We start from the raw sequence: 26,034 nt of genomic DNA, 5'->3' as shown, positions 1-26,034 counted from the left end.
AACTCAACAAACTTGATATTACTTACCGGGACATTTATTCTGTCTTCATTTTCTTTCACCGAAAAATTGTTTCCTGCAGTGCCGTCTTTCGCGCTTGGCTCTCCTACCTTTGCTAACGTGATGCGCATAGCGCAGAAGCGATGCTGCATTCACTTACACTCGGATATCTGAGCGTCACCGTGAAAACATAATCGGACATTTGATATTTGATTGAATTTTATTGTTTTGCCTTTGGGGTGGCACCTGGGGTGGCCAGTCTGGTTTGGGGGGTGGCCTGTGCCCCCCCAGGCCACCCCGCTGGACACGCCATTGCTTGGTGGGACTCTCTCTGTGAGTTTGACTGTGCTGTGCTGCGACTCCAAATGTTTCTTTAAGTTTGACGTAGTGTTTTTGAAGGTAGATAACACTTTTTCGCCAACACAGAGTGTACAACGAACCTTAATATTTAAATCTTTAGTTGACAGAAACTCAAAATAGTGACCATATTTCCAGCTAAAGAACGAACATCTCTCTCCCTCCATTGTTGTTTACACTTTTTTACGTCGCTGGCTGCTTGTGAGCGGGAAACGTGACCTGTCGCTTATGTGACGTTTCACGACACGTATGCGTTTGTCATCCGCTGAGACGAAAAGAAAAAACCAAATCTTTTTGCTTAAAAAAAAATAGTAACGCACAGTGGTTTGGACAAGTAACTTTAATCTGACTACTGTTATGGAAATAGTAATGCGTTAGATTAGTCGTTACTGAAAAAGGGGTCATATTCGGAGTAACGCGTTACTAAGCAACGCGTTACCGGCATCACTGCCTGTGACAGGTAGACCAGCTCTCCTAAGTCGTCATAGCTTATGTCACGTTTCATCCCAATGACATCATCGACCTCTTTCTTTGCTCTAAGAAATAAAAATATAATTTAGAAAACCAAAAATTCACTCTATATATTACACAGTTATAACTGCAGAAATATTACCTTAGTCATCTTTAGAGGTTAACACAGGTCATAGGAGTAAATATGTAGAAACAGATGTAAAACTACATTTTTTATAGAGAAAAATGCACATCTACATAAATGTCTGTGGGCTTGAGATTTATATAATCTCAGGATTGGGAATATTTTTGATGTTTGATATTTGGATGGATCAAATTAGAAGAAGTTGTTTTCACACAACGGGTTGACAGTCAGATCTGAGGCACACACTGATTGTAAGAACTGGATCTATCAGACTGACTGTACAACAAGTGTGTCATGGCAAGAAGATTTCTGAAGATCTCAAAGACTTTTGTTTAACTCTTCTTTACTTGTAGGACCTTATAGGTTCAGTCAGATCATGTTTCAGGTTATATTCATGCAAAAATATAGAAAATTGTAAACAGAAAGTGTAAATTGTTGAGTTCTGTTTGACTTCTTACTTCTCTAGTATTTCAGGATGTCTTCCAAGCGCCATGATGCAAAAACCCAGTTGATTGGCTGTTGTTTCTTGGCCTAAAATGTTGCCAGTTTGTCAATAATGCGTCATGTAACAAAAATAAATCATACGTTTCTTTTTCTTGATTGCTATTTTATTCATTTGCAAATGTTATCGTCCTTGTCACAAACAAAGTTTGAAAAGAGTATGTGGCGGAGCGTGGTCTGTGGCGCGGCTATGGGGAAGGCGGACACACCTGAGTGCCATCAGCTCATAACACCTCAACTGCATTTAAGTCTGGACTGGTGCCTTGGGTGAGTTGTTGTTGGTGTGTTTGGCTGACAGCTTAAAAGCTGCATCCGAGTTGTAAATGACAACCGAAATAAAGAAGAAATGCTGAAAAGTGTTGAAACGTGGTCAGGTCTGTCATGCATCTTTTACAGAGTAATAAATATATATACACATTTTTTTCTTTTGGGGGGGGGGGGGGGAATTTGAGACAAACAGTCAGTAACCAGTGTTGGTCAAGTTACTTGAAAAAAGTAATCAGTAACTAATTACTGATTACTTCCCCCAAAAAGTAATCCCGTTACTTTACTGATTACTTATTTTCAAAGGTAATTAATTACTTAGTTACTTTTTAAAAACACGATTTGCAACCTGAATAGGTGATAAAGCGATAGATCTTTCAGCCCAGTTCTACTTTTTCTACATAATCCATCATACAAAATGTAATCAAATGGAAAAGCATCTTTTTAAAACTTGTTTTATTAGTTTTAATCTTTTAACTTTATGCATCAAGCAAAAATTTAATTATCTGCAACATTCTCTGACTTGAATAAATTAGTTTAACATTTAAACCTATTTTCTGCACATTCCAGCACATAAAATAATTTTTTGTGTGTGTTTACACTCAGTCTTTCAAATAGATGCAAGTAAAACACAGCAGAAAATAAATAAAGTCAAAGACTCAGCGGTCCTGTTGCTCTATTTCCACCTGTAAAGCAGGAGTGGGGCAGGCGGAGGTTTACCCTGGTGCAGGTGTGCCGCAGCGGTCAGTGGAAGAATCCGCGAGTTTCTCTGTGAGTTTCCCATTACGTCGTTGTGCACTCGGTGCTTGTTTGGAAGTTTAGGGGTTTTTTTCGCTGTAAAAAGAAGTTTTCTTCCCACGCACAATGGACACTAATGTTTTTGTCACTTTTTATGGAATCAAACTCAAAGTAAGGTCAGTACTTCCACGCTTTAAACGCTGCACGCTCATACTCTCTCCCGCACTCGATATATGATCCATTGTTGATGCACACAGCTGTTGCCACGAACGTCGCACTCGCTTACGTCAGTGTCATGAGACATTCTCGCAAAAAAAAATAAATCACGGTTTTAGTAACGCAGTAACGCAGCGTTCCTACGGGAAAGTAACGGTAATCTAATTACCGTTTTTGCAATAGTAATCCCTTACTTTACTCGTTACTTGAAAAAAGTAATCAGATTACAGTAACGCATTACAAGCAACGCGTTACTGCCCATCTCTGTCAGTAACACAGGAACTAGAGTTGTGTGACACAGTGTGTGTGTGCAGATATTATGCAGCCCCTCTGGATAAGAAAGGACAGTTTTGTCCATGCTAAGTGAACACGTGTTTGAACGGTGATATCAGGATGCTCTACAATTAACATTAAACTGCAGCACACAGCAGCAGGATACAAATTCACAGACAACAGTGGCCACATTGTGTAAAACTGAAAATAAAACACACTCTTCAGTGCAGTGAGCTTCGTCTGACGCTACAAAGGAGCTTCCAGCTGCATTTCACACATCAAAGCTGAAACAACAGAGACTCACCTGCAATGAAAAATGTCACAAAATTGTCCAGCATAAATTCTTCATCTTCTTCAGTCATGTTTTCCTCTGAAATGAGGAGAGAATGGACAGATACATCGATATTTAACTTCTCCTGGTTTCCAACATTACTTACAAACCACATGCACCGAACTGAGAAGGCATCAAAAACTGTGGGTCACATTTGTTCTATTCACTTTGTCTCGTCACAAAGAGAATAAAATATTGCTCTAGTCTAGTCTAATGTGAAATTTGGGAACTCCAACCTTGGCTTGCAGTTTTGATGATTTGTGTCAGGATGTCTTTGGGGACCTCGTCACCGTTTTGCATGGCGGTCTTTCTCTCACTGATCCACTTGGCTCCAGTTGTACGGAGCAGGCGGCACGCTTCCCTCACCTCATTAACGTATCGTCTGTTCTTTGGATTGTACTGGAATGGCAGACTGAAGGGTTTAGCCTGGCATCCTGATAACAATGTTGTTGGCAGACATACTTCATAACAACAAACGCTGAAGTAATACCTCAAAAAATATGTCTCTAAGGTAGGTAACCATTCCTTTCAGACATGTCTCAATGGCTTTAGGGAAAGGTGAACTATTCTTCAAGAGGTCCAAGTCCACCCCGAAGGCAACCTGAAATATCAAGACACGGACACAACACGCTTAGAAACTTTTTAACAGTAAATTAAAACAAACGTAAAAGCTTGTGCCTTCATCAGAATTATGAAAAAAACAACAAAAAAACCCCACGTTGCATCTGTAAAACTGACTATGATACCTTACTAATAACATTCAGGGTGACACAGTTGACAAGATGGAGCATATTAGCTTCTGTTTTATTGTCAGCAAGCTCTGCAAGTTTATCCATCAGTTTCTCTGCCCTCTCATTGAAGGTTCCCATTAGACCTCTCAGATACCTGGAAGTATGATAGCTTTAGACGGAGAAGCAGCACATCCAGGACATCCCAACAAACCATCACAGAAATTCATTAAAGGATAATGTTGCACAGAAGAAAAAAAAAGGGAGATGTTTCCAACCCTGGACAAGTGGTTAATCATACAGACTGTTGTGTCTTTATGTGGCAACTATGAAACTCACAGGCTGCTGAACGCAGGGTCCATGATGCGTCGCTGTTTGTACCACTGCTCATGATCCCGTGCTGTTACCAGGCCATTTCCAAAGAACCTGAAAAGATATTGAGAAAATTAATAAAAATAGCAAAATATGATTGCAACACAAATGATTTTAACTCTGTAAAAGTCAGGAGCTCAACAGATTACATTGTCACACAGCAGGTTTTATTATTATCATAGTTAAATTGCTGCTAGCATGGCTACACAGCATGTTAAGTTACTGCTGAGTTGCATTTAGTTTGAACAGTAATGTATGGATACATAAATACAAACTACTTGTGGTCAGATGTTTACATATATTAACCATTGGCATGAATGTCAATTCATGTTTTAATGATTTCTTTGAACGTTTCTTTCTCTGGGGTGGAAAGACTGTGCAGTATATAACTGGCTTCACAAGTGTAAATTAATTTCACAGTGGGTCAAAATTATACAAACATCTTCAAATATCTACATACACTACTGTCATGATCCGGAGTTTGTGACTCCGTGTTTTGTTTTAGTAGTTATTATTATTCTGGGTTTTATTTTCATGTTCCTATGTGTTCCCCAGTCTGTGTGAAGTTTGTGTTGTGTCATTGCGTGTATGTGTTTCCTGTTTTATTTTGAAGGTCTGCGTCTTATGTGAGTGTTTTCAGTTTGCCTCCCTAGTCGCGTCACGTTAATCACTCCCAGCTGTGTCCCCCACCTGTGTGTAATCTCCCTGTGTTCTTTGAGTGTTTTTAAGTCGTATCTTCTGTCTTAGTCGTTGCTGGTTCGTCTGTGTTGTTTCCCCTCGGTCTCCCTATGTATTTCCCCGGACCTCCCTGCATCTTCGTTCAGGTTTGTTTTCTTAGCTCTGCCCAGTTTAGGTTTTCCAGTTTTATGTTCACCCACCATTGCTGTTTTTACCCACTCCTGTAAATAAATACTCACCTGCACCAGAGCTGCCGCCTTTTGGGTCCTTTCTACAAACTCCACACGTCTGCCACACCGGACGTGACAACTACACTCCAGCTGAAAACACTACGTCCAGATGAACAGAATTAACTTTCTTGTACACTGCAGAAACTTCACCACCAATTAAAGCATTTATGAATGTATGTATATATATCCTAACCCTAAATAAATTCTAACTTGTGCACTCAATTCTTATTGAGTCAGCAGCGTAGTATGCTGTACAATCATTCCACCCTGGAAAAAGAAAAGCTCAAAGAAATAATTAAAGCCCAAAATTACCATGACCATGAGAAACGTAAGTGCCCGAGCAGCCAGGCTCAGAAGCAGGCTGGAAAGTGCCATCCTGGAAAATGTCCCGGAGACGTCCGTGTTAAAGGTGTGTAACAAGTGTCCCTTGACAGTTCGCTGACTTCTGCCGTGTGATTGGCCCAGGAGCTTTAAAAGGTAGTGGGTGTGTGAGGGGAGGTCAGTGGTCTTCTGTGGGAAGTTCCAGACCTTTGGAGATTAATTATTAGATCTGCAGTCTGCAGATCTAATAATTTATTATGGTAGGTGCCGGTTTTTAATGCGTGCTGCTGGACTTATTAGTGTGAACACGAGTTTTAATGGAGGAATCAATCAAGCTCTAGATCGACTGCGCGCGGGGAAATCGATCAATATTGTAGGTATATTGAGTGTTTGTTTTATATCTGTGATTTTGAATCGTTTAATAAAACTGATCTTTTATTGGATAACATTTTAATCGATAGTCTTGATCGTGGTTGTTGTGCTGCCTCTGCTTTAAAAGTCAGGTTTCTGTGCAGGAGCTTAGCGCCCCCATGTGTACACTGTTGGTAATTGCATTAAAAGAGCAAGTTGGGTACATAAGAAATCACTACACCGCAAACACAAATAACATCACACTGACAAACATTAAAGTTTCAGTTTTATTTTCATTTACATAAAACCTGTGCTTAAATTAGTTACAGACACTAAAGCTTCTGTGGTTCAATGGCTATGAAAAAGCAACTACATAATATAAACTAAAAAATATATATCAGCAGTGTATAAAAGTAACAAATGGCAATACCTTAGAGACCAGCGCCCCTCAGAAATGTTTCTATATACTGACTATTGTAATGGGTGGCTCTGAAGTGTAGTGGTTAACACATTTGCCTATCAAGCAAAAGATCTGGTCATTCGCACAGACACAAGACTCCTTTTGTTGTTGCATCAGAAAGGATTTCTTCCTCTTCTTTTTCCTGCTTCCTTTAGTAGTTTCCAGATCATCTGCCTCCACCTCATTCCATCCCTAGGATCCTCTTCTGTCACACCACCTCCACCAGTCATAGTCCCTACATTTTAAATTCCTACTCTCACCTCCACTCCTACCTTCTCTCTCTCTCTGCCTCCAAACATACCTTCCCCTTTTACTCTTCCTTTGTCTTCAGCCAACAGCAGCACAGTTTCTACAGACTCCCTGTTGGCCAACAAGTAGTTTTATATTCATTATTGTAATAAATAAAAAACACGACATAACTTCATATGAATATGCTATGTATTTAAATCACACCATTATTGTTTTCATTACAAGGTTTTCGTCTTCTTTTTTAAGTGACAGTTTTAGATATGAATAAAAGCCCAGTTTTACTCTATAGACTACTATGACCTCTTCTAATGTATTGGTGCTTTATGGCCATTTATTCTTTTTATTCCCTGTGAGCGAAAGAGCAAATTACTCCACTCTTAGGTCTGAGCATTCCAGCATCCAGGATGTCAAAGGTCTGTCCCGGCACAAGAGTGAAGTCAAACCTCTGGAGCAGTTTGGCCATCACCACTTTAGCCTCCATCTAAAAAACACAACAGCGCCCACAGAGATGAGTCAGTGTGTTTATAGGTGAGCGGGTCTTCATGTTGACTTACGCTGTCATCCTCACCTGAGCAAAGTTCTTTCCCAGACACGAGCGAGGACCGAGGGCAAAGGGGTAGTAGCAGTAATAAGGCCTTGATGAACAGATGAGAGACAGCCTCAGTTACTGTGAACCGTTTCACTCATTTAGTCTGAGATAATAAAGTGTGTGCAAACATTAAACGTAATAAAGTCAGCATGGTGAAACAGTGTTTTTCTTACTTGGGAGCATCTGGGTGAAATCTGTCTGGATCAAATCTTAGTGGATCCTTGAAGAATTTGTCCAGTCTCCCGCTCACATAGGAGCTGAACTAAATATGAGAATAGGTTATTTATTCGTCTTGATTCCAGGTAACTGTCTTGTAGGGCAAGACACTTTACCCTACCGCCTACTGGTGTTGGCCAGAGGGGCCGATGGCACGATATGGCAGCCTCGCTTCTGTCAGTCTGCCCCAGGGCAGCTGTGGCTACAACTGTAGCTGCCTCCACCAGTGTGTGAATGCGAGAGTGAATGAATAGTGGCATTGTAAAGCGCTTTGGGTGCCTTGAAAAGCGCTATATAAATCCAATCCATTATTATTTATAATTATATAAAACAGAAGTTTATTTTCTGCTTTGAAGCTAGAAACACATAAAAAAAAATATCTATGACTCACTACAGCAACAAATCCTCCAGGTATGTGGACACCATCAATGACCATGTCTTCAGCAATATCACGAGATGTGGCCGGAGTCACGGGATAAATTCTCAGAGTCTCTTTTAGCACCTGGGGGAAGATTACAACGTTTATGGTGCATCTTGTTTTATAAAAACAAGACTGAGAGCCTAAGTTTACTGTTGATGCAGTCTTTCATTGTTAGTTGACTAATTTTGAATCCATGGGTGAACATGAGATTACAAATCACACTAAAAACATTACCACAATTTTCAAATTGCCACGTGTACCTGTGACAGGTAGACCAACTTGCCCAGGTCATCGTAGCTTATTTCACGTTTCATCCCAATAACATCGTCCACTTCTTTCTTCGCTCTGAGAAATGAGAAAACTCCATAAGAAACCAAAGTTCACTTGTTCTAATGGAAACTGTTATGTGCTATATTTTGACTTTTTACTTTTCCAGTATATCAGGATGTCTTCCAAGTTCCATGATGCAAAAAGCCAGCTGATTGGCTGTTGTTTCTTGGCCTGAAATAGCACAAATGTATCAAAATTGAATATTACCACCATGAAGCTCAATAAAATGTTACAACATACACTATATACAAAAGAAGCTGCTGTTTTTCAAGTTTCAAGTTTAGCATTTCCTCCATTGCTTAGCATTTTTGAAACCAGGGGTCACAATCAAAAGACAGCTCAGACGGTGAAGCCAAGAGCACTGCACACTCATGATAGCAGCAAGCCATTATTTAGATTCCTGTTGATGCAGAAATCTACAAATACCATGTACTTCAGCATAAAGACTCGAATCAACAAGGCACAAGAAACCTGTAACTCCTTGATGCTGCTCTGGACTACAAAAATCAATAACATCCACCAGCAACTCAGTTCAATTGTTGTGTCTACCCCCTCTCCAGAACCTTTTCTCTATTTTGAGCCGTTTTCCACTTTCCATCTTCCTGATTTATTTGATATTTCTGAGTTTATATGTAACTCAAAGCCTGCCACATGTCATCTTGACCCTATGCCTACAGGGCTTGTGAAATCCTGCCTCTCTTCCTTACTCCCACTCATCTCTGCTATCATTCACTCTTCACTCACCACCGGTGTCGTCCCCTCCTTAGTCAAGATTGCTTCAGTCACTTCGTCAAAGGAGCTTGCAAAGAAGGGCGTCTGGACTTCTTTAAGTTACTTGAAGACGTTTCACCTCTCGTCCGAGAAGCTTCTTCAGTTCTAAGGTCAAATGGTGGAGAGTCCCAGATATAAACCTAGTGGGAGTAACCCCCCACAGAGGGACAAAAGGACCCCCTGATGATCCTCTAATCGCCTGAGACAAAGAGGATCATCAGGGGGTCCTTTTGTCCCTCTGTGGGGGGTCACTCCCACTAGGTTTATATCTGGGACTCTCCACCATTTGACCTTAGAACTGAAGAAGCTTCTCGGACGAGAGGTGAAACGTCTTCAAGTAACTTAAAGAAGTCCAGACGCCCTTCTTTGCAAGCTCCTTTGACTACGATGACCTGGATGACTGAGAACCTTCACAGACTTCAGTCACTCCCATGCTGAAAAAACCTTCTTTAGATCCTAACAACTTTAACAACCGCCGTACAATTTCTAATTTACCCTTCATCTATAAAATACTTGAAAAAGTAGTTGCAGTTCAACTTCATTCACACCTGGATAATAATAACATCTACGAGAGATTTCAGTCTGGTGTTCGTTCATGTCACAGTACAGAAACTGCTTTATTTAAAGTCACTAATGATCTTCGAGTCGGAGCTGACTCTGGTCTTCTCACCATTCTCGTCCTTTTGGATCTGAGCTCAGCCTTCGACACGATCTCTCATTCTGTCCTTCTAAGCAGACTTTCCTCTCTCGGCATCTCTGACCCACTCCAGTCAGTTCAGTCTGTAGTCCAGTCTCTGGTCCAGTCACTCATTCATCATCCTGTTCAGCTCCCTGACCTGGTTACAACCATAGCTCCTTGACCACTCCCAGTTTATTCAACTGAAAGCATTCCACTCTCGTCTATTCCTGGTCACTTCTGGTGTACCCCAAGGTTCAGTGTTTGGATTTAAACCAGTCTTTGATGAAGGGGGCTTCATATATGTGGACGAATATGCTGTGGCAGTTAAGCCTTGCAGTGTGCCAGAAGGAAGCACAACATCCAACTTATTTTGTAACATTTCACAGATCCATCCAACTACCCATCTACTTTGTTAACCGCTTATGCTCTTCAGTATCACAGTCTGCTGGAGACACACGAAATAACAGAGACTCACCTGCAATGAAGAATGTCACGAAATTGTCCAGCATAAATTCCTCATCTTCTTCAGTCATGATTTCCTCTGAAACAATAAGAAAATTGACATATAAATTAATATTTGGCTTCCTTCTCTTTTTTTCATTTATTACACGTCAGATGATACAATGTCTTCTGTGTTAATGTCTCTATCAGTCATCTGTTTATATTCGGCAAAGCTTCCAAAGTGTCCATTTTCAAGCGAATCACAGAGCCAGCCTTCCTGATCAGTTTATTTAGTTTGCTGGTGTCATCGGCATGATGTCGCTTCTTCAGCATCAGCACGCAGACCACAACAAAGAACACTCCACTCGCCACAACTAAAAACTCAGTGTATTTGTTTACTCTTGTGTGTACTATTCACAGCAATTTAAAATCAATGCTCAAGGCTTACTGAGTCTATTCAAATGTGAAATTTAGGGATTACAACCTTGGTTGGCAGTTTTGATGATTTGTGTCAGGATGTCCTTGGGGACCTCGTCACCGTTTTCAATGGCGGCCTTTCTCTCAGCGATCCACTGAGATCCAGTTTTGCGCAGCAGGCGGCACGCTTCCCTCACCTCATTAATGTATCCTCTGTTCTTTGGATTAAACTGGAATGGCAGATTGAAGAAGTTAACATTCCATGCAACAAGACTTGCAGTACATACTTTCTTCTTCTTTGGCTCTTGGAGGAGGCGGACGCCTCCCCCTCTCCCTCCCTTATCTTCTCTGCTGCTGCTTCTAGGTGTTTGTCTAGTCTCGTCTAACTCTAACCCTCAAAGAGTTTCTCGGTCTTGTTCTCTAAAACCTAAAGAATTATGGATTTGATCAACTGGTCCCGTAATGGAATTGACAACCTGCTAGGCTTGGGAGAGCCCGATTGTCCTGCGGAGACGTTTGCTGCCGGATACTCCATGGTCGGTTGCGTCGTGTGTCTGGCAACACTCGACGGAGGACATTGAACGACATCTACCAATTTGGAACCACGATAACGGAGTTCGGGCTGATTGGAGCTGGCTTGGAGCTGGCTTATCGAAGAACAAGAAGCGGCTACAGCTGTTCAAAATCCCATAAGGCTGGCCAACATGATAGACGATTGGCAGGGCTGGGAGTACTCAGACTGTGTTTTGAACGCAATATGGATAACATCTTGGAGAAGAACAATGGGAATTGAGATAATTGGTGACCAGTGATGGACATTAAACCAACTGTAAAAATTGGATGCCGTTGTTTGCACTAAACCCAAACATTCACCAGCTTCACTCATGTGGCTATCCCACCGGCGCCAGCTGAAGGTCTGCCAAGGTCGAAGCTGACTGGAACAACAAATTCTTCCCATGATAACAGGATTGTTGTCGAACTCTTTGTACCTCATTCAAGGCCACCTGGGTCAACTGGAGACTGTTGACTGATGCTTAACCGGGCGTGGTGACATTTTCTCTCAGCTGAACATGGGATACACACACACACACGCACAAAACATGTACGCTGATACTCACTATCACCCTCCCTCCCCCGAATCCAACGCCTCCTCCCATGCTTACCTCCCATCCGATGTGGACACCGGATCAGCTGGAGGTGCAATCGAAGATTGCAGTGGACCCAGATCAGCTGTACACACTGGAATACTCTCCCATGTTGCTTGTCTGTGTTTTATTGTGTTATGGTGTGTTGATATCTGTGCATTCCTGGATTATCCTTTTGTGTTACACATTTCGATGTTTTTTTTTTCCTTGCTACCTAGCCTGACCTGTCTCCCCAATGTGATGTTTGTGTATTCTATGTACGGTCGGCAAGGTCTGTCATCTCAGTTGTGGGCAACTGCAACTGACAAATAAAGGCTATCTCATCTCTCATCTCGCTCATCAAAAAACACTAAAGTAATACCTCGAAAAAGTTGTCTCTAATGTAGTGAGCCATCCCTTTCAAACATGTCTCAATGGCTTTAGGGAACTGTGAAGTGTTCTTCAGCAGGTCCAAGTCCACCCCGAAAGCAACCTGAGATTTATCAAGGAAAAACACAAACATGAGGAAATATTATTTGGATAAAGACTGCTGTAAAAGCTGTAAAACTGACTGTAATATAAAACCTTAGTAATAACATCCAGGGTAACATAGTTGACAAGCTGGAGCATATTAGCTTCTGTTTTACTGTCAGCAACATCTGCAAGTTTATCCATCAGTTTCTCTGCCCTCTCATTGAAGGTTCCCATCAGACCTCTCAGATACCTGGAAGTAATGATAGCTTTAACCGGAGGAGCCAGAACCTGCCAACAAACTACCACAGAAATTCATTTGGAAAAAAATCAGTGGTTGAACAAACAAACTCTTTTGTCTTTTTGTGATAACTGTGAAACTCACAGGCTGCTGAATGCAGGGTCCATGATCCGGCGCTGTTTGTACCACTGCTCATGATCCCGTGCTGTTGCCAGGCCGTTGCCTAAGAGCCTTCAAAGAAGACAGTTGACAAAATACGTTATTTTATTCCTCTGAGTTTTAGTTACTGTTAGTTTTGCTTACTGTTGGCATTCAGGTTGCATCTAATCTAAATGTTCCTATCTGGTCCTCCTATAGTTTTAAGCTGTGCGTGCCATCTGCTGTCTTCTCTTATTATCCTGTGAGTATATATTATCTCTGTCTCCCTTTGTTCATTGCCACATTGCCCCTCTTCCCTCATGGTTGCGTATTACCTTATTCTGTGTTTCCCAGAAAATTCCTAGTGTTTGGATTCCTCGTTCCTGCCCAGTTATTGTTTGAGATTTTATGATTATTTTTGCTAGATTTGAGTTTATGTTCTGTCTCCTGAATCCACATCCTGCCTGCCATACAGCGAATACATGACAGAACGACGCGATCCTGATGGACTCACCGAGCTTTCTCAGACTGCCTCCACAGTGAGGGAAAAAGGCTACTTAAGTATGTGATAAAGTATTAGTACGTCATTGATTCCCATCTCTGCAGTACAGTCAGTGTTGGGGAGTAAAGGAATACATGTACCGCTGTTACGTATTTAAAACATAAAATATGAGTAACTGTATTCGGTTACAGTTACTGTTTATAAGGGTGGTATTTAGAATACAGTTACTTTGTTGAAATAAAGGGATTACACGGCGGTCTTTTCCTGTTTCATATGTTCGGCTCTGCCCTCTCTATTTTTGGTAATTCCACACCGGTGGAAACAAACAAAACACGCATTAAGAGGCTCAAATGCCCGTGTCTCAATCTCGCGTCTCATAATGACGTGAAGAAATATTCAAAAAATGATTTAATATGAAGGCAATAGCAGAGTGTTACATGCATAGCCCTAAAGCATGTAGCCTGATGGGCAGTGTAGTCCGTGCTGCAGGGAGAATGGACTGTCATACCCGTTATGTGTCTGTAAGCGAGGGAGGGAGAAAAAGGTGAGTGGAAAAGTACGAGCTGTCACCGAGCAGAAACGGGAGCTGCAAGCATGTAAATATAATAATAACCACTGCAGCCAAACAGAGAGCCTGACGAGCCCAGTTGTAAGTAAGCTGTTAAGACTCGACTGTACGCTGTGTTCCTGTTTTCCTCCGAAACAATAAGTTCCATTGAAGCAGCCTTTCAACGCCTCTCTCTGTCTCTCGCTACCAAAGTTGACCCAGACAACAAAGTAAAGCTAGTTTTTGGCTACGAGCCCGACACGAACCCGACGTATTAGCCAGAGGTCCTTTACTACGGTTCAGAGCCACAGACCTGTTTTATATACGCGCGGAATAGTTTTCTATATGAGATCGCTGCAAAAAGTGCAGCCTTACCTAATGTCCACCTACTGTTACTCATTTATATTAAGATTTAAACATCTAGTTGCTAATGGTATGGTGAGTAGCCTTCAGTAATAGTAATAAATCACACAGCAATAGGACATTCATTAGTTGTTAAAAAGCATGATAATATATTAAGTAATCCAAAGTATATTACTTATATATTAAGCAATTACAAAATACATTTTGGGGCATGTATTCTGTAATCTGTAGTGGAATACATTTCAAAAGTAACCTTCCCAACACTGAGTACAGTGGTGGTCTGTATTATACCTGTGAGTCTTAATCTTAGTCCAGGTGTTAAACAAATAAGAGTATTGCAAAGCTCACTCCACCTCTAAATATTGGTAAATGAATGCAAAGTATCACACTGGTATCTACTGATATCTGCCTTTGTTGATCAATTCCAGCCAGTAACTGAAGTTAAAACGATATCAGTAACAGCACAGCCTTTTAGAACTGGTGCATCGCTACAAAAAAGCGCCTGATAAGGCAGTCTTACCTTTGACCAAACAGGTTGGCAAGTCTCTTATAAACAAGTTTATCTTTGGGGTATTTTGTGGACATCAATATTTGCTGAAGCCAGGAGCAGAAAGACAGAAAAATTTTTTTTAGAGAAAGAAGATTTGATACGAATATTATCAGGAGTTATGCTTAGTGAAACCAAAATGTCAGTAGTTCACACTTTGAAGTTAAGGGCAGGATTTGTGCCAAGCACTTTCACACACTCAGCGGCGGTCCTAGCCTGTTTGGCGCCCTGGGCGAACGGATGATCTGATATCGTCACGTTGTTGTTCCTGGAACAGCATAGTAAATGTTGTTCCAGGAACAACATTGCAAGTGACCAATCACATTCTTGTGACGTTATTCTTTGGCGCGCCAAGCCATTCGTGCATTTATGAAATTCCAATGTTCCAAGGACAATATCAATTCTGCTTAGCGTTTATTAAAGGGTTAGGGTCAGGGTCCGTTGATCGGCGGACAGAGGCGGTTTCTCGCAGCTTAAGTTTTTTGTTTTACGGCGGTTTTTCCCGAAGTCGCAAAAGTATGACGTCACAACATTCTGATTGGTCACTTGCAATGTTGATCCTGGAACAACACCAGGGGCCCGTTCTTCGTACCTCGCTAAGTAGGTTAGCCGGATTAGATTGTTGACGATTTCGCGTGATCCTGGATCAGTCGGTTCCCCGAAGCTCATCCGGGACTTGCTGTCATAGCAACAGAGCCGTAAGCGTAAACCTGCTCGGGAGCAGGTTTACTTTATGTAAACAGGATTAGATCGCGGCCACGCAGGTATGTCCGCTTCATTTATACGAAAGCAACAGCGATATTTTTCCACTGTTTCACCATAAATAAATATTATCAATGTAACTAAAGATAATGCAGCACTTGATCCTTTTATTAATGTCACACAGATACATACAGGTCATTTCCTAAAAAAGGGAAATGTACTATTAACATTCTATTACATGTATGTGATTATTACAGATGTAATTCATATTTCAGAGTAGCAATTGTAAATTACTTCGTGTAATCAAGATGAGAGACCACGGCTATAAAAGCGAAGGTGGATTTGGGAAGCCTGTTGCAGCCATGTCCTGTCCGTATACGCGACCAACCCATTGCGGAAGGTGCAAGATTGATAAGGAGAGTCCTCAGAATTCAGCGTATATTGCGGGACAGACAGGATCCTTTAGCTCAGCGCGACAGTGTGCTCATAGAGAGATATCGATTTTCCCGTGAGGGTATTATTCACTTAACCAACTTGTTGACGAGGGGGTGCAGGACCACCACCTGTCTTTTTTTTTGCTCTGCCCTTTTCTTGGTTGCTGTTATGAACAAACTAACAGAGTATTACAGGCCAGTATTACCTTGCCAAGAGACGCAAAGCAATCTAAGAGATAAATATTACCATTCTGTAGAATACTCCTGTATTTCACTTTTACTTGTTCCCATGTTCTTGTGGGTCCTGTTGTGGCTCTAATGTGAAAGGGGATATAATATAACATATTATAATATAATATAATGCCATATGATATTGGACAATATAGTGTCATATGATAGATCTACCCTACCGCCTACTGGTGTTGGCCAGAGGGGCCGATGGCGCGATATGGCAGCCTGGCTACAACCGTAGCTGCCTCCACCAGTGTGTGAATGTGGGAGTGAATGAATAGTGGTATCGTAAAGCGCTTTGGGTGCCTTGGAAAGCGCTATATAAATCCAATCCATTATTATTATTATTATTAAATTACCTACGAGTTTGATTTGTCAGCAACTTTCTGCCAGCCCTCTCTCCTTGCTTTTGCAGCCTTTGCAGTGTTCTCTTGCGTTTTAATTAAACTCTGAAACTCCTGAAATCCCTCACTCATGAGTTCTTGCTCTGCTGCCGGAAAATACCGAGCACGCCCCTTCGACATTTTCGCCGACCAATCAGCGGGTTGCCGATCAATGTTTCTACTATCGATGCGTAGCCCCTTTTACGACACCCAGTGATGTCACATTCCTGCGTCCAGCTGTAGTAATCGTCAACAGCAGGTGTGTTCGGGGAACCGGATTAGCGAGCTCACGGTTAGCGCGATGATTTGATCTTGGATGTGTCATTTGATCTTGGATGTAGTAAGCGACGTACGAAGAACGGGCCCCAGGGGCCCGTTCTTCGTACCTCGCTAAGTAAGTTAGCCGGATTTGACTGTTGACGATTTCGCGTGATCCTGGATCGTTCGGTTCTTCGAAGCCCATCCGGGACTTGCTGTCATAGCAACAGAGCCGTAAGCGTAAACCTGCTCGGGAGCAGGTTTACTTTATGTAAACAGGATTAGATCGCGGCCACTCAGGTATTTCCGCTTCATGTATACGAAAGCAACAGCGATATTTTACCACTGTTGTACCATAAATAAATAACATCAATGTAACTAAAGATAATGCAGCACTTGATCCTTTTATTGGTGTCACACAGATACATACAGGTCATTTCCTAAAAAAGGGAAATGTACTATTAACATTCTATTACATGTATGTGATTATTACAGATGTAATTCAGATTTCAGAGTAGTAATTGCAATTTACTTCGTGTAATCAAGATGAGAGACCACGGCTATAAAAGCGAAGGTGGATTTGGGAAGCCTGTTGCAGCCATGTCCTGTCCGTATACGCGAGCAACCCATTGCGGAAGGTGCAAGATTGATAAGGAGAGTCCTCAGAATCCAGCGTATATTGCGGGACAGACAGGATCCTTTAGCTCAGCGCGACAGTGTGCTCATAGAGAGATATCGATTTTCCCGTGAGGGTATTATTCACTTAACCAACTTGTTGACGAGGGGGTGCAGGACCACCACCTGTCTTTTTTTTGCGCTGCCCCTTTTCTTGGTTGCTGTTATAAACAAACAAACAGATTATTTCAGGGTCTCTGTCCAAGAGACGACAAGCAATATAAGTGATAGATATTACCATTCTATAGAATATTCTTATATTTCACTTTTACTTGTTCCCATGTTCTAGTGGGTCCTGTTGTGGCGCTAATGTGAAAGGGGATATAATATAACATATTATAATATAATATAATGTAATATAATATTGGATAATATAGTGTGATATGATAAATCTACCCTACCACCTACTGGTGTTGGCCAGAGGGGCCGATGGCGCAATATGGCAGCCTGGCTTCTGTCCCAGGGCAGCTGTGACAGCTACCAGTGTGTGAATGTGAGAGTGACTGAATAGTGGCATTGTAAAACGCTTTGGGTGCCTTGAAAAGCGCTATATAGATCCACTCCATTATTATTGTTATTATTAAATTACTTACGAGTTTAATTTGTCAGCAACTTTCTGCCAGCCCTCTCTCCTTGCTTTTGCAGCCTTTGCAGTGTTCCCTTGCGTTTTAATTAGACTCTGAAACTCCTAAAATCCCTCACTCAAGAGTTCTTGCTCTGCTGCCGAAGAATACCGAGCGCGCTCCTTCGACATTTTCGCCGACCAATCAAAGGGTTGCCGATCAATGTTTCTACTATCGATGCGTAGCCCCTGTTGGGCCACCCAGTGATCTCACATTACTTCATCCAGCTATACTAATCGTCAACAACAGGTGTGTTCGGGGAACCGGAATAGCGAGCTCAGAGTTAGCGCGATGATTTGATCTTGGATGTGTCATTTGATCTTGGATGTAGTAAGCGACGTACGAAGAACGGGCCCCTGATCGTGCCTGGGCGAACACTCCCTCTGGCGGAATTATAAAGTGGAATTGTAAAGCGCTTTGAGGGTCTCAAAAAGCGCTATATGAAAGCAATCCATTATTATTTAAACCAACTGTTAACTGTATATTTCTGTACATTTAAGTATTATTATTATTCATATTGCCGCATTCATTGGCCTTTTTTACAATTAATTTTATTGTTTAATCACATTAAAATGTTCCTAATTTAATGTTTAACAGCACTTGAAAAAGGCAAAATCCCATGTAAAATTAGGGCAACAAACTGTATTGTCATTACTGAAAATAACCGTATTTTCATGAGAAAGTTATTTTCTGTTATTTTGTGGTATTATTTTGGCGCCCCAGCAAATGGGCGACAGAAAACCGATCGGTGCCTATGCCATTCCCAATACGCGCTGGCATGATGTCGGGGCAGCATGAATACGAGCAATTTGTTTTTATTTTTTGCCGATGCCCGTGATGCCGCCCCCCACTGCGATGCCGCCTCGGACCCATGTCGCCCGTATCAAAAACCGCTACTGCACACACTCATGCTGTTGTCACAGTTTACCTTTGTTGCCTCGGGACAGGACACACACACTACAGCGTAATGCAGAGCATATATCTTGTAGACAGGCCCATACTCATCCGCCCTGTAAAAGACATACTACCGCATAAATGATACGTTTTATCATTATTTATTAATCACTCCTACACACAACCATCGTTTACGTTCAAATTACCACTCCAGAAGTTTCTGGTGCATATTTCCGCCATTTTTCATTATCCTCAAAAGCGATGCTGAGTGTCCGAAGAGAAAACTGGGGAAGAAATCAAGTGGTCAGCGTCGAGCAGTGTCAGCAAAAGTGCCGAGAACTTTACCTACCTGTCCGTCGGTGGGCCGGGTATGTGGTCATATTTCATATGAATGTGTTTAACATACAAGCAGTATCCGAGAAACACAACGACGAGCAGAAAGAAGAGAAAAGTTAGCGTCTGAGCAGCCAAAGACAGAAGTAAGCTGAAAACTGCCATCCTGAGAAATATCCCGTAGACGTCTGCGTCAAAGATGGTTGTCCTTTCTATAACACCGCGAAGGATCCCTGGTTCAAGACCGAGGGGAGACACAAACAAGCCTCAGTGAGGTCACAAGCTGGTTTACCCCAGTGTCGTCGTTCTAAACTCGCATTAACGGGAGATCCAGCCGCCGTGGCTGTGGCGACCCTTTGGGAGGAAAAACAAGGGAGCAGCTCCAAATACCGACCGCACACAGCCAGATCTAATTAGGCGGAAGTTCGACATAGCGTACTTCAGAGAAGAGAGCCCACGGAGACGCACTGAATGTCACAGCTTTCGTGCTGTTATTTTGCGAACATTGTGAACAAGTGCAAAAACCCTCTACAGTTTAAAAAGGCTACTGCTGGGATTTATTAAACAGGCGCAGTTTCGATTTTGCGACATAAAGGAGTGGGCCTTTTTTTCGGCTTTGTATTTCATATGTGTTTGCAGAAGTTGTGCTTTCAGAGCGCAATATTTTGGGAAGAGAAAGGCGTCTAATTGAAGCTGAATTTCAGGCCAATAGAGGGCTTTGAGCTGGCGCACACACTTGGTAAATCTGCCTCTAAGCATCATCTTTAGTAAATAAAATGCATTCCACCTTAAAAGCTGTCGGCACCTGCAGGTTTATTAATTACTTAAGGTTAAGAGATCAGAGTCCCGGAACACTCTGCTTTGTTCATATTAACATTATATTCAAGTCTTCTTCATCAAGAACACAAGAAACAAGATAAAAGCAAATAAAATGCATTCATTTCATCTTATAGTGCGAGGCGTTTATTTATCTCAGCAGATGAAAATGTCTGACATCTTCACTTTTCGTTTGACAGCCAATAAACTCATCATCCACCAGTCTTTCATCACGACTTCTGAACCTCTCCCGCTGTGAAATTTCGTACCTTACGCCGTTTATGCAAACTTTCTGGATTTGTTTCAAATTAAAAGCGCTCACCAGACAGTAATAGAGCTTTTCTTAACTGGGCTCTTATTCTGAAACATTAGTAGGAACCTCTTGTGAAAAACTAAACCGTTAAGAAAAATGGCACATAGGATGTGTGCCTCTGAGATTTCACTCTCTAATAACAGTTTGTTAATTCATGTTATTACTGTATACAGTTTGTCTGAGGTAGAGAAAGGGGGCAACTTCTCAAAACAGACATTGTATTTCAGTTTTATTTCATTTACACAAAAGTCATGTTTAAATGAGTGCTACAGGCAGTGGCTATGAAAAAGCAACTGCAATACATTTTGCAGTTCTCTCCATATTTTGCTTACAAGGAGCCAGATTTTCCTTTAATTATTTAAAGTGGTATTAATCATTCAAGCATACAATAGGCACCTATAACTCAAGTGATGAATCAGTGATGTGTCTGCACATAACAGACAGCTTTGAAAGTGTCTTTTATATTTAGGAAATTTGTTACTAACAGAAAAGAAGTTCCTATGTTCTAAGCAAAATAAAAGAAATTAGCTTTGCACAGTATGTGTCTGTGTATATTTATATGTGTGTGTATATGTGTGTACATACATACAGTAGCAAATGGTATTGATCCTAGCTTCCTCAAAAATGTTTCCATAATAATAATAGATTATTCCAGTGAAGACATAAAAATAGTTATAAGCATTTCATATGAATATATTGCGTGTATTACGATCATACATGAGACTATTTTCATTACAAGGATTTCTTTAAAAAATCAGTTTTCAGACAAGAGTAAAAACTCTGCCCCACCATATAGATACCTATGACCTGTTCCAATGTGAAGTCCGTTAAGATCATTTATTTTTGTAATCCCTGTGACTCAAAGTGCACAACACTCCACTCTTTGGTCTGATTGTGCCAGCATCCAGGATGTCAAAGGTCTGTCCCGGGACGAGAGTGAAGTCAAACCTTTGGAGCAGTTTGGCCATCACCACTTTAGCCTCCATCTAAAAAACACAACAGCGCCCACAGAGATGAGTCAGTGTGTTTATAGGTGAGCGGGTCTTCACATTATGTTGTCATCTTCACCTGAGCAAAGTTCTTTCCCAGGCACGCACGAGGACCGAGGGAAAAAGGGTAGTAGCAGTAATAAGGCCTTGTTGAACAGACAAGAGACAGCCTCAGTTACTTTGAACAATTTAACTCATTTTATCTGAGATAATAATGGGTGTACAAACATTATTATGTAAAACATGTCAGCATGGTGAAACAGTGTGTTCTTTACTTGGGAGCATCTGGGTGAAATCTGTCTGGATCAAATTTCAGTGGATCCTCGAAGAATTTGTCCAGTCTCCCGCTCACATAGGAGTTGAACTAAACATTAGAAAATATTGTATTTACTTATCTTGATGTTTATACAGAAGTGTATTTCCTGCTTTGCTAGAAACACATCAAAAAATACATGTCTCACTAAAGCATTTATTCCTCCAGGTATGTGGATCCCATCATGTGTATGATTAGAAGCATACACACACACACACACACACACACACACACACACACACACACACACACACACACACACACACACACACACATCCATCTTCAAACCAGGAGATATTAAAACATATTTAAAATCTTCACAACTTACAAGAGCAACAAATCCTCCAGGTATGTGGATCCCATCAATCACCATGTCTTCAGCAATATGACGAGATGTGCGCGGAGCTGTGGGGTACATTCTCAGAGTCTCTTTTAACACCTGGGAGAAGATGTATACAATTCATACGGCACATCTTGTGTATATATATATATATATAACACCGTTCTACTCAACAGAGCAGTGAAAATGCTTAAAACCACAAATCTCATTAATGCAGAAGACCAAGGATACTTTAAGATACAGAAAAATAGTACCACAATTTTCAAATTGCCACATGTACCTGTGACAGGTAGACCAACTTGCCCAGGTCATCGTAGCTTATTTCATGTTTCATCCCAATAACATCGTCCACTTCTTTCTTCGCTCTGAGAAATGAGAAAACTCCATAAGAAACCAAAGTCTATTTGCTATAGTGGAAACTGTCGCGCAATATATTTTGACTTTTTACTTCTCCAGTATATCTGGATGTCTTCCAAGTTCCATGATTGCAAAAGCCAGCTGATTGGCTGTTGTTTCTTGGCCTGGAATAGCATAAATTACACACGACATTAGGCAGTACAAAAGATGTATGCAGCTATTGTAACATCATTCACTGGTCTGATTGCAAAGCTGCAAGATGAGAGTTTCCACCATCTTGATTCCAAAAAGAAAAGGATGTGATGATGAGGGGGTCAGCCCACACACCTGACATTTGACTGACAAACCAATGAATGTGTTGTTTAATACTACAGATCGGCCCCAGCCACCTTCTCCTCAAAGACAGTATGGCTAGCATACTGGTTTTTGATTCAGTGTTGACCCAGGATGAGTGCCTGAGCCTATAAACTCTGCAGGTTTTACAAAATCACATTAAAAACAGCACCACTGAAAGCCATTTATGGAAAAAGTCATTTTTCCATAGACTTCTATAGGAACAGGAGCAACCGCATATATCGCCATTTCGTGGGCTTCAGAAAGAAAGCAGGTTTAATTCACTTCCATTTTAAAGTTCACTTTTAAGACACTGTAAATGACCACGGCAGACCCGGGTGCAAGTTCATGCTTTGCAGCATACTTTATTGACTCACACGGTTGCTGTTCACAATGCTCACAGAGCTGCAGCTCTCCCGCTGCCTGCTCAACATTATCGCAACCACAAATACAGCACCCATTACAATGCGTGATTGCACACCCCGCCACAGACACAAAAGCTATTTCCATCTTTGATATACAGTCTATAACAATACATCCATCATCTGGATGGTCAGTAGTCCATGAAAATGAATGTATGTTGTGAATACCTGCAATAGATAACATTTTATAAAGATGAAACCATTTGGCATTAAGTTAAAAATTGATGCTTAAAGTGGTGACTGCATTGTGCGCCTTTTAACACAGCAAACCTTTTGGTGTTCCACAAAGATAGAGCAGGCCCAAATTATTGTGTAATATTTCATACATCAGTCCATTTTCTTAATTGTTTTCTTAACCTATCCCAGCTGTCACTGAGAAAAAGGCACTATCCTCCCTGATCAGATCGCCAGTCAATCACAGGGCACTACTTCTAACATCAAAGATGAAATAACAGAGACTCACCAGCAATGAAGAATGTCACAAAATTATCCAGCATAAACTCCTCATCTTCTTCAGTCATGCTGTCCTCTGAAATGATAAAAAACTACCTATAAATGATTTGACATCTACCATGTTAAGATGTGCTCTCATCATGAACAGGTACTAACACAAACCTCCAAGGAGAGTTCATATGGGAGACACTGAACTTATGCTGTCCTATCATTTTTTTTCAGTGTGTTTATTTACTCGTTTTTATGCTCTTCACACAGATTCAACAAGATTCTATATTATTGCTCTTATCTAGTCTAGTCTAATGTGAAATTTGGGAACTCCAACCTTGGCTTGCAGTTTTGATGATTTGTGTCAGGATGTCTTTGGGGACCTCGTCACCGTTTTGCATGGCGGTCTTTCTCTCACTGATCCACTGAGCTCCAGTTGTACGGAGCAGGCGGCACGCTTCCCTCACCTCATTAATGTATCGTCTGTTCTTTGGATTGAACTGGAATGGAAAACTGACAGGTTTAGGATGGCATTCAGATAACAATGTTGTTGGCAGAACTACTGCATAACAACAAACGCTGAAGTAATACCTGAAAAAATCCGTCTCTAAGGTAGTAAACTATTCCTTTCAGACATGTCTCAATGGCTTTAGGGAAAGGTGAACTATTCTTCAAGAGGTCCAAGTCCACCCCAAAGGCAACCTGAAATTTATCAAGAAAAAAGTATACACAAATATGCACACACACACTCACCCTTTGGAAGGGTAAAAATGACTGCAATATAATACCTTAGTAATAACATCCAGGGTGACACAGTTGACAAGCTGGAGCATATTAGCTTCTGTTTTACTGTCGGCAACATCTGCAAGTTTATCCATCAGTTTCTCTGCCCTCTCATTGAAGGTTCCCATCAGACCTCTCAGATACCTGGAAGTAATGATAGCTTTAGACGGAGAAGCAGCACATCCAAGACATCCCAACAAACTATCACAGAAATGAATTAACGGATACTGTTGCACAGAAAAAAGAAAAACCTTCCTACTATCTGCTACTATCTCCCTACTGTTTCTACTAGTTCTCTGGGTGAAATTGCCTTGTTGATGCCAGAGATGGGATGAGAACGTCCAGACTGCTACAAACTGAGTAACTACTCATTACAAATCCTCTTAAACTGGTTTCTTCCACCTCTTTCCATCTCTGTAATATTCTTTGTCAATATTTTTGATATTTAAAATTGAGCGATTTTTGATAAATTTGTGCTATTTGTCAAATTTGTAAATTCTGTAACATGTTGTATTATTTAATTAGTGTAGTCTGTTACTGTAACTGTCTTGGAGCAACTGTAATCCAAATAGTTTCCTTAGGGATTAATAAAGTATTCAGAGTCTGATTCTTAACCGTGCTAATGAGTTCACTGTGTTCAAATGGGCTCCACAGTCAGCTCTCTAATTCCAGCTGAGGTCCTTTAGGATGTGGCGGATTTGAATGATGGATGCACAGCCAACAAATGTGCAGCAACTGCATGATGCCATATGGACCAAAATACCAAAAATCAACCAAAACGTATTTCCAGCACTGGTTGAATGTATGCCATGAAGAAATGAGGCAGTTCTTAAGGCAAAAGTGGTTTCAGCCTGGTAAAGGCAAGGTATACCTTATAAAGCAACAAATGCATAACTCACGTGCTGCTGAACGCAGGGTCCATGATCCGGCGCTGTTTGTACCACTTCTCATGATCCCGTGCTGTTATCAGGCCATTGCCAAAGAACCTTCAAAGAAGGAAGTTGAGAAAACATTCTCACAAAACCCAATTCCTAATTGCTGTTAAAATAAAAGCATTTTTTCAAAATGTCTTCAAATGGAATAATCATAAAAATATATAACATTTCTCATTTTTTAAAGTATATTATAGTGCACACCAGATCTGCGCTGGCTAAATCAGCAGAGGTAGTGTATTGAAGAGCTGGATGACTTTAAAACAGTTTGGTTATTTATTCATGAAAAGACATCATTTTATCGTGAGAATTTAATTTTGTTCCACTGATAAAGCAAAATGTAAATAAACAAGTCTGATGCTAATGTAGAGAAGCAACCTAAGTAGCCTGATAAGGCAGTCTTACCTTTGACCAAATAGGCTGAAGAGTTTTTTGTAAACAAATTTATCTTTGGGGTACTTTGGGGACATCAGGATTTCCTGAATCCACAAACATAAAGTAGAATCAGAATCAGAAGACTTTATTTATCCCCAAGGGGCAATTAACAAACAATGTTCAGCATATGTTGAAGATAAGAACAATAAGAACAGGAAATAGGAGTGAAATAATAAATACACAGAATATACAGTATATACAGTTTTAAAATTAAAGTGACTGAAGGTGAATAAATAACTCTAAGTGACTAAAAGTGAATAAAGTGTCAGTAGTGTAGGAAGAGTGTAGTTTATGGGTGTGGGAAATGAAATGAAACATTGCAAGAAATTGGATTTATGCAAATATTATCGAGAGTTAGGCTTAATGTAGTTATTTTTTATTATTTGGCAATTTAACAATTGCAGGATTTCTGCCCAGCACTTTCACACTGTTTCACCTTTGTTGCCTCTGGACTGGACACGCACACTACAACGTAATGAAGACCATTTGTCCTGTAGACAGGCCCATACTTCTCGGCCCTGTAAAGGACATGCTGACCTTTAAATATTATTAATCACAACTTTTTAAAA

At 40.9% G+C, this 26,034-nt stretch overlaps 1 protein-coding gene across 1 annotated transcript in view; it reads right to left on the bottom strand.

The window, feature by feature from the left end:
* The window catches only part of LOC309689781 (uncharacterized protein), a 34,108-nt gene that overhangs the window by 7,582 nt on the left and 492 nt on the right, over positions 1–26,034 (bottom strand). Inside the window, exons 3-26 of the mRNA XM_082506445.1 lie at positions 25,902–25,983; positions 25,436–25,509; positions 24,998–25,084; positions 24,104–24,242; positions 23,907–24,017; positions 23,653–23,815; positions 23,338–23,403; positions 22,211–22,283; positions 22,043–22,127; positions 21,751–21,861; positions 21,385–21,473; positions 21,189–21,255; positions 20,962–21,106; positions 19,008–19,257; positions 18,865–18,942; positions 18,693–18,774; positions 14,432–14,505; positions 4,340–4,426; positions 4,019–4,157; positions 3,763–3,873; positions 3,509–3,671; positions 3,246–3,311; positions 1,408–1,480; positions 737–890 (exon numbers count right to left, since the gene is read on the bottom strand). Of these exons, the coding sequence (XP_082362571.1) occupies positions 737–890; positions 1,408–1,480; positions 3,246–3,311; positions 3,509–3,671; positions 3,763–3,873; positions 4,019–4,157; positions 4,340–4,426; positions 14,432–14,505; positions 18,693–18,774; positions 18,865–18,942; positions 19,008–19,257; positions 20,962–21,106; positions 21,189–21,255; positions 21,385–21,473; positions 21,751–21,861; positions 22,043–22,127; positions 22,211–22,283; positions 23,338–23,403; positions 23,653–23,815; positions 23,907–24,017; positions 24,104–24,242; positions 24,998–25,084; positions 25,436–25,509; positions 25,902–25,983 (2,569 nt within the window). The remainder of the gene's footprint in view (positions 1–736; positions 891–1,407; positions 1,481–3,245; positions 3,312–3,508; positions 3,672–3,762; positions 3,874–4,018; positions 4,158–4,339; positions 4,427–14,431; positions 14,506–18,692; positions 18,775–18,864; positions 18,943–19,007; positions 19,258–20,961; positions 21,107–21,188; positions 21,256–21,384; positions 21,474–21,750; positions 21,862–22,042; positions 22,128–22,210; positions 22,284–23,337; positions 23,404–23,652; positions 23,816–23,906; positions 24,018–24,103; positions 24,243–24,997; positions 25,085–25,435; positions 25,510–25,901; positions 25,984–26,034) is intronic.

This window comes from Aulonocara stuartgranti (assembly GCF_965226115.1).
Source record: "Aulonocara stuartgranti genome assembly, chromosome: 15".
NCBI classification, from domain to species: Eukaryota; Metazoa; Chordata; class Actinopteri; order Cichliformes; family Cichlidae; genus Aulonocara; species Aulonocara stuartgranti.
The sequence above is the reverse complement of the archived record's forward strand: the minus strand, read 5'-3'. Positions and strand labels throughout refer to the sequence as shown.